General features: G+C 34.3%; 1 protein-coding gene across 1 annotated transcript; it reads left to right on the forward strand.

The window, feature by feature from the left end:
* The first annotated feature begins 3,852 nt into the window (after positions 1-3,852).
* LOC142624244 (uncharacterized) lies at positions 3,853-18,070 on the forward strand. The gene is made up of 18 exons (XM_075797776.1): positions 3,853-4,670; positions 5,098-5,208; positions 5,357-5,413; positions 5,595-5,671; positions 5,762-5,861; positions 6,732-6,805; positions 8,173-8,273; positions 8,365-8,468; positions 9,282-9,335; positions 9,441-9,496; positions 9,585-9,623; positions 13,817-13,958; positions 14,230-14,414; positions 14,671-14,738; positions 14,978-15,050; positions 15,561-15,622; positions 15,776-17,051; positions 17,724-18,070. Exons 1-18 carry the CDS (start codon positions 4,590-4,592, stop codon positions 17,983-17,985), a joined length of 2,922 nt encoding a protein of 973 aa, XP_075653891.1. The 5' UTR covers positions 3,853-4,589; the 3' UTR covers positions 17,986-18,070.
* Positions 18,071-18,850: the final 780 nt, after the last annotated feature.

Below are 18,850 nucleotides of genomic sequence, written 5' to 3' on the forward strand. Positions count from 1 at the left end.
TTGTTGCTTGGAAGGCCTGAAAAGAAAGAAACACAAGATCAAAGGTGACCGGGGTGAACTGGCCAAGAACCCTCTGATGCTTAAATTAGTTTTTCCCTTTAGAACTCAAGAATTCCAACTTTAGAGGTGGTGGAAACTTAACTTCATTTGATATTGATGAGTCCTTTTATAGTGAGTTTTGAAATGGTTACTTATTTTGTAACTTCCTTAACGTGGATGGAAGTTAGAAGACTCAGACTTAACTTCCACAACTACTATAGAAGTTAGAAGATTCAATCTTATTTTCTACAACTGCTATAGGAGTTAGAAGGTTTAGACTTATCTTCTACAATTGCCATTAGAAGTTAAGAACTTGGTAGGAAGTTAGAGCGATAAATAAGGATTTTGCTCATATTTCATAATAGTAGAACGTGGTTCGGATTATAAGCTTTTGGATATAAGTCTATCCTGAAAATTTATAAGTGTTGAGAGGTTGTCCAAACCCTTAGATACTGGATGACCTTCTTACACCTTGGCCAACCTTCTTGGATTGGTACTACACTTTTGGCTTTGGACGGCCCTATGGACGAATAGGAGATGGTCTAATTTTTGGCCCACCATCAATAATAATAATAATAATAATATTAATAACACACACAAGACAATTACATACCACAATAAATTACGCAATTCGACAATTTGCCTATATCAACAAAGTTGTAGTGATTTACTATTTCCAGGAAAAAATATAAGATGCGGTAGCATAGTCTCTCTCTCTCTCTCTCTCTCTCTCTCTCTCTCTCTCTCTCTCTCTCTCTCTCTCTCTCTCTCTCTCTCTCTCTCAAAGCACAAACTAAACCCTAATATGAAACAACAGTATTTATATCTCACACAAAGGCTTATCCATGAGAGTCAGACATGGACCATAAACTAAGCCTAAAAAAATCTCTTATTAAAATTGTAGCACTTTTACATGAAGTTGGATCATAATTCAAATTAAACGCAAAAGTAGACTCCACATAGTCCAATAACTGTAATGTCTGTCCAATAACGTTACTAGAACAACGTTACCAAATACCCCAGAAGTTGCCATAATTTCACTTCACCTGTGGCATTTTGGATAATCAGTCCCAAACCCACTAATTAGTTGGCAGATTTTGAATGGGAAATATTAATGTTAACTATGTAAACTAAGTCAAAACTCAAAAGGAGGTGGAGTCCATTTTGCTGCTGCAGGTTCAGGTTTGTTCTCATTCTCTTTATTTACTTCAGCAGACTCTAGTGCATAAGTGGAAGCCCATGACCATAATCCTGATGAAGAAGGGATTTTACTTAATTTAACGAATAGTATGTAATTTAAAGATGACATTATGACTGTATATCCTTGGTGCGGTGGTCAATGTACAAGTATAAATGCTTGTGGGGTGTGGGGGCAAGTGTCGGGATTTAAGTTTCTAAGAGGGAGCTTCACACACATATACACAGATTAGGTTAGAGTATAAATTCTATCTTGTGTGTGTGTGTGTATATATATATATAATAACATTATGAGTTATAAATTATTTTTGTAATTAAATATAAATGTATGATATATTACACGGGAATAAATAATATAACAGCATACTAAATAAATTTATGGTTGTATTTATTTTCATATATTTATTCATAATTTTTTTTAAGAGAGTTTCAATATATGACGTTTGCTCTTGATGATAGTTCTTAATCATCAGATCAAGACACCAATCAGTTTTTGGTGTAGGCAGGGATTGAACCACAAATCTATTATACAACTATCAGAGACTTCATTAATTGAGTTAACTGGAACCCACATATTTATTCATAATTAATTTATATTAATTATATAGACTAATTTTTAATATTACTAATATACTCCGGAGATAAGAAAGATATATTATTTTTCTTGATACCAAATAAAAATTATACTCTAACTTAATCTAAGTGTATATGTGTGTGAGTTTTCCTATTGGAGACTTGAACCTGACCATTACTTCCCACACTCTACAAGCATTTATACTTGTGAAATGATTATCATGCTAAAAGTGCACAGTGGTGAAAGACATTTTTTTAAAAAAAATACCAAAAGTAGTTATCCTGCATACATAAATGCAAAAAAAAAAAAAAAAATTCAATAAATATTTTACAAGAATAATCATTTTTATTTATTAGGGTCCCTTAAATATAAGATGGGAAAAATATAGTTGTATGAGGTTTAAATAACTGCATCTAAGCTAGTTGAATTTTAATTTTCTTTAAACAAGTTAAATTTTAAATTTTAGGTAAGTTTGGCTTGACTTATTTATTTTCTCTTATTTGTTATGTACTATTCTTAAAAGTATTTAAGTATAATAACACATTTTTATAACTTTATAATATGCAAATAAATTTTAACAAATAGAATAGAAACTTTAACAAAAACCTAATCTAAATGCACACTAATCAAACGGGCAATGGTGAAATTATAACATTTGCTCAACATGAAAATTTTAACCAGAATTTTAGTGAAAAAAAAGAAAAGAAAAGAAAAGAAAAGAAAAGAAGGGAAGAGAAGAGTGCAAACAAGTCAAACAAAGTAGTCCTATCACCACACCAGTGGAAGATTTTAAGTTTTTATTTTTTAATAAGGAGATTTTCAACGTAGAAAGTGTTTTAAAAACTTCAACAAATTGGTCAAAGATAATGGCTAAATCTAGAAGTTTAAAGGATTACAAAAAAAAAAAAAAAAGGTACTGACTTCTGACACATTGCAGAGAAGAGGTGATCGTTGATATGTTGGTGGTCCTACCTCCGTCGGATCATCCTCCACCCACGGAAAGCACACGGCAGTGACGGCACGCTATTTCAGCCATAATTAGTCATAGTCAGTTCACTTATTACAAGTACAACAAACAAAAATCACCCCAAGCTAAAACCCCACCACGCTCGTCGGTAAAGAAAATAATAAAATAAAATAATAGGCAAATAAATATATAGGGCTTAAGCTAACGTTCGGAGTTACTGCAAAATTAATTTTGCTATTCTTGATTTTTAAGAAATGAGATTTTGTTCCTCTAATCAAAATAATTGATACTAGTCTTACTTTTCACACCTATTAGGGTGTTTAGAATTTGCTTATTTTGCCGAAAGTGAAATTGAAAATTTTTTGTTGAAAGTATTTAAAATAAAGATAAAAGTTATCTGAAAAGTTTGAAATAGTACAGTGAGACTCGTGAATTCTATTAAAAAGTACAATGAGGCCTATAAATAATAACAAAAATAAGTTAACTAGTAAAATAAGTTGACCTTTTAATTTAGGCCTCTCAATACCTAGAGGTGCTATTTTTTTTATTTTTATAGATAAGATTTTTTTTGTTTGAGAAAGTATAGATAAGATAGATTTTAATTAATTACGTCCACTTTTATAATGTTATCTTTTATCCTCAAGTTAAGTTATTAATTTGTCTTTAGTAAGTTGAATTCAAATCCTTTTATTTACCTACAAAATACTTACTAATTAAGGTAATTATAACTCATAAGAGTTGTTACTTGAGCTAAAAAAGGTTATTCTACAACTGCAACAAAATTTCATACTAATGGTTTTGCATCAATTAGGTGTGTTAGTCATCATAAATTAAAATATAATAATAAGTTATAAGTTCTAGATAATTCAATTTGGAAAATTTTTATGTTAATTTATAAAAAAAATACATTATTTTAAAATGTATTACAAATAAACATAAGAATATTGTGATATTTTGTTGTCTGCTTTGGACTATCTCAAAGTTGACAAGTGTTTGAAGACTCAAATCAGGCACAGAACGCCACTCATTCATTTAAAAATGAAAAATGAAAAATGAAAAATCAGACCTCACAGAGAAGGAAAAATGACCCCTCATTTTGATATGGACCGCCAACTTTAATACAACACCTACCTTTTTTGCAAACAATCTCTCTCGCTTTCTCTTCTCTTTGGGAAGACACAAACAAGCTATAGTTTTCTTTTTCTTTAGAAAAAAGGGTACAAAGAGAGAGAGAGAGAGTAATTGCCACCTGGCGATCTCAGAGTCGGAGTAGCAGGTGCTTGAGTAACAGGCGGCGGATCTACTAGTTGCCACGCTACGCCAAATGTTTTTCAAATAATCTGTCTACAATTTACCAATCAATATCAATATCAATATCTAAAGTTCTAAACCAATCTTTATTTATCTCAAAAAAAAACCAAACTTTATTATTATTATATTTATATTTATATTATTATTACTACTGCAGAGAAAGAGAAGTAGGAATCCCGATATATCGGGTCCTATTTTTATAAAAGCTTTCGGTGGGACTCGAATTCGGGATCCGAATTATTGGATCAAATTCAATTCCATTTCCAAATCAAAAACCCTAGCTTAGCTTAGCTTAGCTAAACTCTAAGGATTGCTTTGAAGCTTGTTGGATTGAAGTTTAAGATCTTTGAAGCTTTTACGCTTTGGTTGTTGTTTGGAGCTCAAGGAAGTTTCGCTTATTTAATTTTGTTTGTTTTTTTTTTTTTGGAGAAGAAAATTAAGGGAACTCCTTTGTTTTTTTTGGATTCGGATTTGTGTGTATTATAGAGAGAACTAGTCGACATGGTTAGCGGGAATTTGTTTCACTGTAGAAAAAATTCATGGCCGCCCGAGGAATATATCAGCAGAACCACTTTGCAATTGGTAAGCTTCTTTGCCATTACAAAAAAATCTTGATCTTATGTGTGTTTTGAATTTTATGATCTTATATTCTCTGTTTGGTTGCTGAGAAATTGTAAGGATGACTTTCATACTTTGAGAACTAGAATTTTTTTTGGAAACGCAATATAAGAAAAAGAAAAGGAAAAAAGAAATCAGTTCGCTTTTATTACTAAACAAGTTTGCTTAAACTAAAATTGTTGGATAAAGTATGAAATATCCATTAGAAAGGATTGCTGGGCAATTTGATGCACATCGTGATCGTATATAGTACATTTGGTTTTATCAAAGCGATTTTGTGATTTACATAAATGGGGTTGTTTTTATTTATATGGTTTTATCAAAATTAAGAGTTTGGTCTTAATATTCTACACTAACTAAATTTTGTTTTATGTGCGATGCTTTTTTGCAGTTTGATTTTGATAGTGCTGCCCCTCCAGAACAAGCCTGGAGAAGGAGATTAAACAGCCATGCTAATATTCTCAAAGAATTTAGTGTCACATTTACAGAAGCAATAAAGATGGTAACAGATTGTTCTCTTTTACATTTGTTCATTGATTGAGAAAACAGATGGAGTGCATTATGTCATCTTGTACGCAGCTTGTTCTTTATTTATTTTTTATTTTTCAAGTTGTCTCCTGCTGACTGCTTTTTGAATTTTGAATCTCAAGGTTCGGCTGGGTATACGTTTGTGGTCATATATTAGGGAAGAGGCTTCTCATGGAAGGGTAATTTTCTTGTTTTCTGTAATATAGAGGCCATTTGTTTTGTGTTCTTCTACAAGTGGTGTTTATTTCACTCTCTTTATATTTGAAGTTGGATGAACTAATTAAGACTTACTTTTACATTAATTTAGAACATTAAAACATACCTCCAAGACCTGATTTGCTGCTGAAATTGTGTGTGCAGAAAGCACCTATTGATCCTTTCACCCGAGAAAGTTGTAAGCCATCAGCATCTCAAGGGGTTCCGCTTGGGGGGATGGGGTATGTAGTGTATCAAGTATGATGTTTCATTTCCTTGTTCTGTAATGCCTTTGATTAATCTGACAGGATCTACTGCTATAAATATCACAGAAGTGGCAGCATATCTAGAGGTTTTAGAGGCGAGTTTAGGCAATGGCAAATTATTCCTGGTATATGCGAAGCTTCTCCTGTCATGGCCAATCAATTCTCTGTAAAGCTCTGCCTCATATACTTGCTATCTGATTTCTAATTTTCAAGACAGACATGTGCCTTTTGTGGTTTGTTTATGAGCTTCTTAAATCACCTTACCATGGTTTATGGGTGTGTTTGGAATGCAAACTTAGAGAAAAATTGCATGCTGTGAACTATCCACTTGAGTGTATAACCACAATTGTTTGGAAGTTCATAGATGGTGAGAATATATAATATATTGTGATATCATGGAAATTGTTAGTTGAAGTGCTTCTGTAAAAAGATGGGTACTAAAGGCTTTTGTTTGGAGTTACTGGGGTAAGTTTAGTGGTTGAATGAAAGCCTTTTGTTCCGATGTCAGAAAAAGTTTTAAGTATTTCTCTGATTCCTTAAATATGGATTTCTGAATTTGGTTTATAAAAAGTTGTAGTGATGGTTATTAGAAGTTTTTGGACCTTCCCCAAAGATGTTCCCAAAAATATTAAATATGTCAGACTAATTGGAAAATTTTTACAACTATACAACTCAATGTGAAATGTATCTTCTGGCTTCATCTTCCCATATATGTTAGACTAATTGGATTTCTGGCTTCATCTTCCCATCTATTTTGTATCTTTTGCTTGTGCTTAATTGTTGCACCATGTTACATCTATGACAAATTGACAATGCACTTAGCCAGCCATGTAATGAGGAGAAGCTCTGTTGCTCTCTCATTTCGTGGTGCTGCATAATTTATAGAGAATATGTTTATATTAATTTCTATGTCCATGTGATCTGAGAAGCTAAAGGTTGCTTTACAATTGTATAAAGTGGACACACATGGAGTTGGAACCATGAATTTACTTTTTTTTTTGTTTTTGTTTTTTACTTTGTTGTTGTGGTATTGCAGATTTTTATATCAAGAGATGGTGGAAACAAAAATTTTGCTTCTGTTTTGGCTCCAGGCCAACATGAGGGGCTGGGGTAAGAAAGTATCTTATGAATTTTAAGTACTTATATGGAAGAAATAATGGATTCTTATCATTTTATGTGTAAGAGGGTATTTACTTGTTATTGCGACTTTCAGTCATAATTTATGTAAGGGCAAACCACAATTTTGGTCCCTGTACATTTGTCACAAAATAAGGCCCCTTAACTATTAATTGCGTCATCTCTTGACTTACAAAATTAATTCAATTTTATTCGTAAAAGTTGACTTGATTTTGGAAGTTGAGGGACATAATTGACACAATTAATGGTTGAAGGACAAATTGTGATGCAAGAAGCACAGTCAATTTTATTTCAAAATTTATTATATTTTTTACAAATTTCATTTTTGAAGTTTGAACTTTCTTTTCAAATTTGAATTTGATCTTAATGTTGTTGAGGATTTAAAAGGATTTAATGGAATGTAATTGTGGGTTAATGTCATCCCTGAATCCTAATAAAAAGAGGCCTGGGAATCTTTTGGGACATGGCGATGGGAATTAAAAATTTAATGATTAGAGAATGTTTTCCAGTCACTGGGCGGTGATTCCAAGCATCCTTAGGTGATGAAGCCTAAGCTTTTTAGGCAAATTCTAGGCGGTGAAGCTTTGAGTTTATCCTTTTTTTTCTTCTTTTCTTATATCTCTATTTTTTTCTGCCCCTGTACTGCATCAAATTGTCACAATTAAATGTATGGGGACAAAATTGAAACTACCACCCTTTGTTAGAGGATGAAAAGTGTAGTTTGGCATTTATGTAAATTTACATGCTTCTGTTACACCTGCAACGACAAATTAAAATCACACTTGCGCATCTAATGTCTTTGATTCAATTCCCCTAAGTTGAACCCATGCACAGGCTTTGTGGGTGATTTTGTGCATCCCTAGGGAATATTGGTTTTTGAGTCAAATGGGTCAGCAATAATCTAACAGAATTCTTACAAAACAAAATAATTTAGACTCATGAGTTCAGATATTATGTCAAATAAGGGGTCTATGTGCTCCTATTGGCATGAAAGGGCAGTCTTGGAACTCTTTCCTAAGCCGGAGAGTGAAATATTGTAGATAGTTGTTCCGTGGTAATCTAATTGCCTGTGCATTGGCAGATTTCAATAACGAGTATTAATGATTGATGACTTCTAATGGAGATGTTATTAAGAGTTATGCCTCTGCTAGAAGAATTCTGGATGATTCTTTATTTGGAGTTCAAGTCTAAGAGTGACTTTTGTGGTTATTTATTTTGTGACTCAGTGAGGGAAGACTAGATGAATTCATTCAGTAGTTCTTTGTCTAAGTTTGAGGTTTAAAAATCAAAGTTAGATAGGTAGAGATTGTTCCCTTAATTTTGCATTCATGCTGTGACAGGAAAGCTGGTGATCAGGGTATATCGTCATGGGGCTGGAATCTCAGTGGCCAGCATTCTACATACCATGCTCTGTTTCCTAGGGCATGGACAATATATGATGGTAACATTCCACACTGTTATTTCTGTTTACTGTATGTAGATCGATTTCATCTTGGATTCATGTTGTAGTTAACATACCCCTACTCTTTTAGGTGAACCGGACCCAGAGCTGAAAATATCTTGTCGACAAATATCACCCTTCATACCACATAATTATAGAGAGAGCAGTCTTCCTACTGCTGTTTTTGTTTACACGGTATGTTCAAATAACTTCTTGTGTCAGATACTGTTCAATGATATAGATCCTAGATCCCTATCCTCATATATAGGCAAGAGGTGCTTGAAGTTTTAGTAATAGTGCAGGTGCCTGAAGTTTTAGTAATTCAATTGATGTATGTTCAGTCATTAGAAAGCATGGGCATATCATTATCTCTCAAGACATATATCTTGTATAACTTTTGTCACATCAAAACAATATGTAGCTTTATCAACTAAGAGGCTCTGTTGATAAAGAGATTTAACTACCAACTTTAGTTTTTTGTCACTTAATAATTTGATATAGCTGGTCCTTTTCCATGTATACCTTTAAGATGGACCAATTCAATTACTGGTTTTCATTTCTTGACTTGGAAACGGTATCCATGCTATTAGTGTGGTTACTGATGTTGAGTAGCTGAATTTGCTTTAATCAGATGAGTTTTTCAAGGAGTGAAACTCATTAGAATTGATTCATGTATGCCTCAACCATAGACACGATTAATTCAAGGCTGGTTCTTGTTTCTGAAGTATGCAAATATGCCCTCTTTTAAAAATTCAAACTCAAATTTGCTTTGTGGAGTTCAGCATGTTGCATCTGTCTGAATGTTGTGGGTGTTAAACCTCTAAGAATTAAATTTGACTGTGTTACTCTTCTCAGCAAACTGTATAGAAACCCATCCATACATTCTGTGGTCTGATGACATTTTCTAATTATTTAAGGAATATTTCAATTCTATGTATTTCTGATATCTATTTTTGAGATGATTTTTTATTATCTAGCTTTTGAGACTGTTACTTCTTTCTGTTGTAGTTGGTTAACACTGGCCGGGAAAGGGCTAAAGTCAGCCTTCTCTTTACGTGGGCGGTAAGATTTGTTTCTTGCTATCAAAGTTATATTACCCATATTACAAGCAATTGAAAGATATAGCATAGGTCCTTGGTTATTCAGTCCTTGTTTCCTCTTCTGCAGAATTCAATTGGTGGAATCTCGCAGTTGTCAGGAGATCATGTGAATGAACCATTTATGTATGTGCATATGCTACATTTTCTTTGTTTCCTTTATGTGACTCTTTATATTTGTATATAAATTAACTTTCTTTTTCCTTTTTGATAGTGGCGAAGATGGAGTCTCTGGTGTACTTCTTCATCACAAGCAAGTCATCAAACCTTAATAGCTATATATGATGGTTGGTTTGCATATTTTCTCTTGATGATTTCATTGCACTTTTAGGAAAAGTGATGAAGGAGTATTTAAAAGAACACCCCCCTCCCCTCCTGAAAAATAAAAAAGGACATCGCTCCCACCCAAAGGAACAAAAGGAAATAAAAACAAGCACAAGGGAAGTCCTTAACCTTCTGTTTTTTTTTTTTCAATGACAAACCATCCAAAGAGATTGAAAAAATGAAGGTAAGGAAGACAAACAACTTTTAAGCATTTAGACTTGAGACTTCAAAGCATTTTGAAGTCACTGAAACATTTATATAACTTGCTCAAAAGAAGCTTGAAAGGGTTTGATGCTACATACTGTTTATGCAATGGATAAATTCAAGACTAGGTAAAATATAAATGTGATGTTTGTGTCTTTGGGATTCTATAACACACTGACCTTTTGTTGTCAAAACTTAGGTATAGTCAAGATTTTCTGTGCTATCATTATTTCAGTTCATGCCAGAAAAAAAAAGGATGTTGGACAAGGAATTTTTTATTTTTATTTATTTTTTGAGTGCAGTCAAGGGGGAGTTTAAGAGGAGGAAATGGGAACTTCCTCTGATTTCTTGGAATGAAGACTAGTGTGTTAAAAACTGGGGTACATACGCTGGATCTTGTTGAAAAATTCACTTATGAGTTTGTAAGAACTGACGTTCATACATGCCCGTTCTCTACAATACCTAATCAAGAGAAAAAAAAAATGTATGTATGATGATGGGAAAACATGCACAGCCAATCTGAACCCAGGGTACCCACAGAAATAAAGGTCAAAGAGTCCATGGTGGGGGGGGGGGGGAGCCTCTGATGATTAAGTCAATAATCAGGGTTTATTTGGGATCCGCTTATTTTGCTGAAACTGAAATTTTTTTGCTGAAAGTACTGTAGATAAAGGTAAAAATTAGCTGAAATAATATAGTGAGACCCATAAATAGTATCAAAAAGTGCAGTGGAGCTCATGAATAGTAGCAAAAATAAGCTGACTAGTAAAATAAGTTGACTTTTTAATTTGGAGCCAAACCCATACTCAATCAAAGGGAAGGAGGAAGCAAAGTATCTCAAAGTAATTATGTTTTTTGTACCTATTGTGTGGTGTAGAGCCCTTTCTTATAGGACTTGAAGGAGACCCCTCATTGGGTGCCCCATTAGGTGTCTTCCTTTAATTTATCCACTAATTAAGCATAACCCTTATAGGATGGAATTTTACTCTCGGCAGGATCCTACTAGATCCGTTATTTCCTAACCATGGTGATTTTTGGTACATCAATTGCCCCCTATTCCCAACCCAGACTGGTTCAGCTCTGGTCTGGCATTGGGAATTTAATCAACTCAAAGAGCTAGGCCAAGTTAAGGTGTTTAAAGGTACCTCAGTGCTGAAGAGTACTAAGGCCTTGAAGAGCAGGCTGAGCTAAGGTGCCGAAGCAGTAATTTGGCATTCCAGTAGATCTGTTATTCCCTAACCTGGGTGATTTTTGTTATATCAATATATATAGTAAAAGAACATGAGGTCTGCAGCCATGGTCTCTATAATTGAAATATGAAGGCAAAATAACATAAACAGTGTGTTAGAATATAGGACAAGTAAATAAATTCTTTTATAATAACTTAAGTTTTTGGGATAATGGTAATTTTTCAGGGTGAAAAATAGATACTATATTAACAACCTCATTCAGATTCATGCAAGCATTTTAAGACATCAGAGATGAATCAGCATAATTAGAAAATATGTGTTTATTTAAGTATGATACCTAGCTTGAGCCTTACTGAATGAAAAGGCATTTTACCATAAAACAAAGCAGGGGATTGAGGTCTGTGAATTAGGCAGATGTGTACTAGCGTGAGCCTTACTGAATGAAAAGGCATTTCACCATAAAACAAAGCAGGGGAGTGAAGTCGGTGTATTAGGCAGATTTGTATTTTACTGTGCCTTTCTCATGGCACACACCCGATGGAATTGTGGCTTAATATATTTTGCCACTTTGGTGTCCTAGACACTCCTTTCTCTGAAGCAAGTCACAAAGTGATTGTTACCTAAAATTTTGTTCACACCTCTCTAAAAACGATCACATATTCAAGGCATATGCTAATACTTCATTCTTGGTTCAGTTGCCTTTAACACTGTTTTACATCTCAAACATGATTTCTTGAACAGGGTAAGGCATTTCAGACATGTATTTTTTGTGATATTGGATGTGTGGAATAAATGTGGATCCATATGTAAAGTATTATGATATATTTAGCGATTTTGGTAGACATTTGCTGGAGTAATCAATTAAAAGTAAAATTTCAAAATGTAGGGAATGTGAATTAGTTGATCATATATGGTGATATCAACAATACTAACCTAGTCTCATGGAAGTAATTTGATTTGAATGTAAAAAATATTGACCTTAAATATCTTTAGAGTGGAAAGGGTTAAAGAGTGAACGCGAGTGAGATAGTTTGTTGGAAAGTTACACGTATTTAGTGGGTTTGAACCCATATCTTCATCCTCCACCTATACTTGTGAGAGGAGGAAGTGCCATTTGAGCCGGGGCTAATTATTTTCCGCCCTCTTATTGTTCTTATTATTTTCTTTTTGCTAATGTTAGAAGCTTGCATCAAGGATCAATACTAAGTCCATATCTCTTTGCACTAGTGATGGATGAGCTCACTTAATCGATTTAAGAGGAAGTGCTTTGGTGTATGCTTTTTGCAAATGATATATTTTTAGTGGATGAACAAGAAGTAGAGTTAATGGCAAGTTAGAAATTTGGTGAGACACTTTAGAATCTAAAGGTTTTCGATTAAGTAGGGTTAAGATAGAGTACATGAGATGTAAATTTAGTAAAAGTAGAAACATAATTAAAGGAGACCTGATGGTCAAGAGATGCTAAAGAGCGACAACTTTCAATATCTTTGTTCAATATAATTCATAAAGATGGAGATATTGAAGAGAATGTGAATCATAGGATACGAGCAAAGTGGATGAAGTGGAGAAGTGTATCAAGAGTGTTGTGCGATCATAAAATATCTCATAAGTTAAAGGAAAATTTTTGTAAGATATGACCAGCTCTATGTTGCCAAATATTAGGCTATTACGGAGCATCATATTATTAAAATGGGTGCAGCTGAAATGATAATGCTAAGATGGATAAGTGGAAATATAAGGAAAGATAAGATTTGAAACGAGGAAATTTGCTTGAAGAGAGTGGTAGCCCCTATTGATGAAAAGATGAGGGAGAGTCACTTAGGATGGTGAGGTCATGTTCAAAGGATAACAACTAATGCACTAGCAAAAAAGAGTGAGTTGATCCAAGTTGAGGGAACAAAAAAAGGTAGAAAAAGACCAAAACTCACATTAGTAGAAATAGTAAAAAAGAGCATGTCAATTAAGGGAGTAGCAAAGAGTATGACTTTAGATAGAGTAGAATGGAGGAAAAAAAAAATACATACAGCCGACTCTAACTAATTTGTCAAGGATCCATAAATGACCCCAAAATTTTGACACTAAGGCTTTGTTGTTGTTGTGATGTTGGAAACTCAAAGCCTCCTGCACTGTTTATACAATACAATATAAATCCATATTTATTTGTATTACTTCTACTTAACTACTCCATTCTGTAAAATAGTCTTTCAAAATTCACAATTTTTAAGATAAAGAAACTAGCATATTGCCTGTGAGTTTTAATTAGAAGAGGGTAAAAAAGAAAAGAGAATAGAAAACTGAAGGAAAAAACTAAAACATGCCTTAAACTTGGCTGTTAGTAGTGTTGACTGTAATGTACATTTAAAAAGGATTCATGGTGCCATCTAGGATATGGGCATTGAATGGTTGGAAATGGATCAAGGAGGTTGTTTTGTGCCTTATTTAAAAAAAAAAAATATTTAATGTTTTTCATTTCTGTTTTTTAGTTCTTACTAAAAAAAATGTTTAATTTTGCATATGTCTGTAGACATATTTTGCTTATGTCTATTTTTCAAAATTTTCTTTCTGCTCATTCAGTACACCTGAGGAAAAACTTTATTCAGGTGGAAGATTTGGAAGTTAGTTTCTTTCCTGTCATTCATAACTGAGTAGTCTTTTCGCTTTTTCTAATGAAATTATGAAGAAACTGACTGGATCTTAGTTGTTTCTAAGGATTATGTAAATGTTGCAGGACTGCAAAAGGGAACCCTCCTGTTACTTTCGCAATAGCTGCATGTGAAACTCAGAACGTAAGTGTGACTGTTCTTCCATGTTTTGGGCTGTCTGAAGGAAGTCGCGTTACGGCAAAGGACATGTGGGGTAGAATGGTTAAGGTAATGATTTCTCCCTTTTTAGGTTGCTCTCTTCTTTTTGCCTTATATGGCAGGCGGTCACCTATAGTTTGGAGAAATTTAGCTATTTAAAGCTTCAAACTGGATATTTAGTGGCCATACGTCACTAATTTTGAATTTTGGATGTGTTGCTGAGTTTGTAAATTTGTGTAAATTACATTGTCATTCCAATTTTGCAAGTTTGCAATCAAGTATTGACAATAAGACTTTGGTCCTGACCATTATTAGCTCTAACCCTTGACTGTATCTCTAGGATGGGCAATTTGATCGAGAGAACTTCAATTCTGGACCAAGCATTCCCTCTTCGCCTGGAGAGACAGCCTGTGCTGCAGTTTCTGCCTCCGCATGGGTGGAACCTCATGGGAAGTGCACTGTTGCCTTTGCTCTTGCATGGTCATCTCCAAAAGTAAAATTTTTGAAGGGCAGCTCATACCATAGGTAGATTTATGCTCTCCTTTTTCTTGTCCATATGTGCATGATTGAGCATATAATAAGTTACAAAAACCAAGCATGTTAGAAATCCTTGATGGCTTAAAATCAAGAATTTTGGACTCTGTTCTCCGTTACACTCAGTATCATGATTGAAAATTGTGCCATTGCTTGTTTATTTGACAATGTGTCATGGTAGTTGTTTCCTAAGCTTATTCTTTCTTTTATTGTGTTGTTTTTTTTTATTTTCTTTTTTTGGCTGCAGGAGGTACACAAAATTTTATGGCACATCTGAAAGAGCTGCCCAGGATTTGGTGCACGATGCTCTGACTAGTATGTATTTTCTTTCTTCTTTTATTTTTATATCAAGGTCAGTGTTCCAAATACTTGGGCATGAAGTGCTGTGTAGTTTATTTCTATATACTAAGCATCTGGAATGTTGTAGTTTGTAATTATTGTTTTTTTTTTTTTTTTTTCCTTTTTTTAAGCTTCAAAATGGCTGTATGTTTTAGCAGTTCCAAGTTATGTATTGCATGTCATAACAGTATCTATCTTTTTGAAATCTTGAACAGATTATAAGCGGTGGGAAGAGGATATAGAGATTTGGCAAAATCCTATCCTGAATGATCCAAGGCTACCAGAGTGGTAATACACTAGTACTTAGTTAAACTATTTTCATTTCCTACAAAATGGTTCGCTTGGTCTAATTAAATTTGTGAAAGGTTTAACAAGGCCTTTCCGGAGAAGCTCTTTTAATGTCTTTAGATGTTGGACTTTCAACTCTTAAAAGTTTTGCAGAATTCATTGCTGACATCATACTGAAAGGCTTGCCTTATGTATGTGTTTCATTCCTCACATGTATATGCACATTGAAAAACTTGTGTGGCTTGGCTATGACTCTATGGGGAAACCCTTCATGGCACATCCTAATCACCTTTGGCATCAAGCCTGTTCTAAATAAACACTTCCCAGTTGTTCACATACATCAGTACTATTGGGTTGAGGATTTATGGCTAACAAAATCTTACATTCAAGTGATTAGCTAAAGTGACTGATTTTGGCACCTATGCTATTTTTTTTTGCTATATATATATATTTAAAAAAAAAAAATTGTCTTTCATGTTGGGTATTTAATGCTACGTCCAATATTTGCAGGTATAAGTTCACATTATTTAATGAGCTGTACTTCCTTGTTGCTGGCGGAACAGTTTGGATTGGTACTCATCTATGCTATTATTTTACATCTTGATATTTTACAAGTAAAAACTGGTTTCCTAGGAAGGATTATATTGCCAATATCATTTTCTTCTGGTTTCATTTGTCATGAAGGTCAGAAATAACATTAAGACTGATTTGATCTTTTGGTGCAGATTCTGAATCATCAACTTCAAACATGAGAAATGATCAGCATCAATTGGTAGAAGTGGAAAACACAGATGTCATAGTGACTGATGCCAAGGTGGATGGCAGACAAGATGCAGTTATTGAGCATACTACAGATAGTTCTGGAGTGAAAGACAAAGATGAAGCAGTGATTGCAAATTGTTCCAGCAAAAATGAGTCTGTGGTTCCTCCAAAAAAGAGATACTCCAACTGCTCTTTGCATCCCTTCAAAATGCTGGACCCTCAAAATGAAAATGATGATGTTGGAAGGTTTTTGTACTTGGAAGGAGTGGAATACATCATGTGGTGCACATATGATGTGCACTTCTATGCTTCATTTGCACTTCTTGAGCTGTTTCCCAAGATTGAACTCAATATACAGCGTGATTTTGCGAAAGCTGTCTTATCTGAGGATGGAAGAAAAGTAAAGTTTCTGGCAGAGGGAAATTGTGGAATTCGTAAGGTTAGAGGAGCTGTTCCACATGATCTGGGAACACATGATCCATGGAATGAGATGAATGCATATAATATTCATGATACAAGCAAATGGAAAGATCTGAATCCGAAGTTTGTGCTTCAGGTGTATAGAGACTTTGCTGCAACAGGGGATATGTCATTTGGAGTTGATGTTTGGCCTGCTGTTCGTACTGCCATGGAATACATGGAACAGTTTGATAAGGACAATGATGGTCTCATTGAGAATGATGGGTTCCCCGATCAAACATATGATGCTTGGACAGTTCATGGTGTGAGTGCTTACTGTGGATGCTTGTGGCTTTCCGCACTTCAAGCTGCAGCTGCAATGGCCTTTGAACTTGGGGACCGAAGTTTTGCTGAAAAGTGCAAGAGAAACTTTTTGAGGGCCAAACAATCATTTGAGGAAAAATTATGGAATGGTTCTTATTTTAACTATGATAGTGGGTCAAGTAGCAATAGTAAATCTATACAAGCTGATCAACTAGCAGGGCAATGGTATACAGCATCCTCAGGCTTGCCTTCACTTTTTGATGATTTCAAGATCAAAAGTGCTCTCATGAAAATCTATGATTACAATGTAATGAAAGTTAAAGGAGGCAGAATGGGTGCTGTAAATGGGATGCATCCCAATGGAAAGGTGGACGAGTCTTGCATGCAGTCTCGTGAAATATGGTCTGGTGTCACCTATGGTGTGGCAGCTACAATGATCCTAGCTGGAATGGAGGAGGAGGCCTTTACAACTGCTGAAGGTATTTTTATTGCGGGATGGTCAGAAGAAGGATACGGGTAAGTTCCATGCATAGGCATTAATCATTTATAATGTTGATTTGACACCCAGTTTAAAACCCTAATCAAATATATTAATATTTTCATTGGTCACTATCGCAATGATACAAGTCACAATAACTGATCAATTTAATGGGATCCAAAATATTTAAAACTGTGGTGTGTTATTGACTTACCATAGCTGGAGATGGATATTTTTTTGGTAGCTGTGTATATCTTACAATGCAATGCAATGCCAACTTTAGGACTTTCGGAACTGTTTTGAATTACGTCAACCATGGTCTTCAAATACTGACTAGCCCAGCCCATTGTATGTGAAAACCCAGTCTTATGTTTGCTTAAAATTGATCATCCAATGCTTGACATGAGAAACTGAAACAAATTTTTGTGACGTTGTCAAAGCTCAACCTGGTTAAACTATATACTTAGCTGAATGTCCTGTGTCCTTTTCAAATGCTACCTGTCTACATTACCATGTAGAGCAGTAATCAATGACAATAGTGGGCGGGGGAAGGAGGTAGTGTAAGATTTGGTTTGGTCGTAAAGAATTTGTTTGTCAGAGTTAATTATGGTACCCCCTGGAAAGATAAATTGGAATTACAAGGGAGTATCTTATCTTCTACCATATGTATATTTTTATTTAATTTGACATTCACCTTTTGCCAAATACAGATATTGGTTCCAGACTCCAGAGGGATGGACAATTGATGGGCACTTCCGATCTCTTATATACATGAGGCCACTCTCAATTTGGGGTATGCAATATGCGTTATCACTGCCCAAGGCAATTCTTGAGGCCCCTAAGATCAATGTAATGGACAGAATTGACATATCTCCTGGTAGTGGAAAATCCTCTCATAACGAAACAGGTGTTAGAAAGATAGCAAAGAAAGCAAGTTGCCTTGGAAATTCTGTGTTTCACTGTGCTTGCTAATTGTAGCATGTAAGTTCCATCATCAATGTAAAGAATTGTTTATTAAATCTTTTTTTTATTATTTAATTTTAATTGCTTCCTCAAACCCGAGGGCAGTAGTAGAGGTACACTGGATGAGGTTTTGAAGAGGGGGGGGGGGGGGGTGTTGTTCCTTTTAGAAAATGGCAATAAAAGGCTGGGTGGGAACCAGGCTGCCAATTCACATAGGTGATATACATAGGTCTTTCCTTTTATTTATTTATTTATTTTTATTTTATAGTAAATAGGGAAGTCTTACTCATTTAAACAATCTTGTGCTACTAATCTTTTGAAGATCCGGTGTCTTGTAGCGGTATAGTCTGAATAGTGAATACTGAGATTTAGGTATTTACAATCAGAAGCTAAAGCAGAATGATCAATGAAGATAAAGCAGCCGTATTGTGAGGTATATCCAATATGCAATCCATGTGTGCATATGAAGTTTTGGGATATTATTACTAGCTGGAGTCCCTTCCAGCCTTGTGGCTCAGCGGTTAGCCCTGTTCTGTGGAACAACTTGGACTTGAATTCCTCTATCCCACCTGTAGTAAGCCAAAACGTAAAGAAATAAAAAGAAAAATTACATTTTAAATTGTCATTTGAAGGTTTAACAAATTAAATTCTAATATTTCAAAAAGTAACAAATTAAACTCCCAATCCAGTTATTTATTTATTGGTCTTGTTAATGGTTGTTCTTAGAGCATTTGTTAATGAACAATTTTTAATAAGTTTTAATATTATTTTTATGGAAAATAAATAAAAAAAATTGTTAAAACATTTTTGTTGCTTTTTTCTTTTTTCAGCAAAAAAAATTTCTAAAAAAATCCCCATATTTATTTTTAAATAA

This window comes from Castanea sativa, chromosome 2 (genome assembly GCF_040712315.1).
Source record: "Castanea sativa cultivar Marrone di Chiusa Pesio chromosome 2, ASM4071231v1".
Classification (NCBI taxonomy): Eukaryota; Viridiplantae; Streptophyta; class Magnoliopsida; order Fagales; family Fagaceae; genus Castanea; species Castanea sativa.

What these genes read in the sequence shown, in the direction of transcription:
- LOC142624244 (XM_075797776.1), top strand. Translation starts at nt 4,590, where the DNA reads ATGGTTAGCGGGAATTTGTTTCACTGTAGAAAAAATTCATGGCCGCCC. An exon ending in GGCCAACATGAGGGGCTGGG is followed by an intron (nt 6,806 to 8,172) that starts GTAAGAAAGTAT and finishes ATGCTGTGACAG; the next exon opens with GAAAGCTGGTGATCAGGGTA. An exon ending in TGGCGGAACAGTTTGGATTG is followed by an intron (nt 15,623 to 15,775) that starts GTACTCATCTAT and finishes CTTTTGGTGCAG; the next exon opens with ATTCTGAATCATCAACTTCA.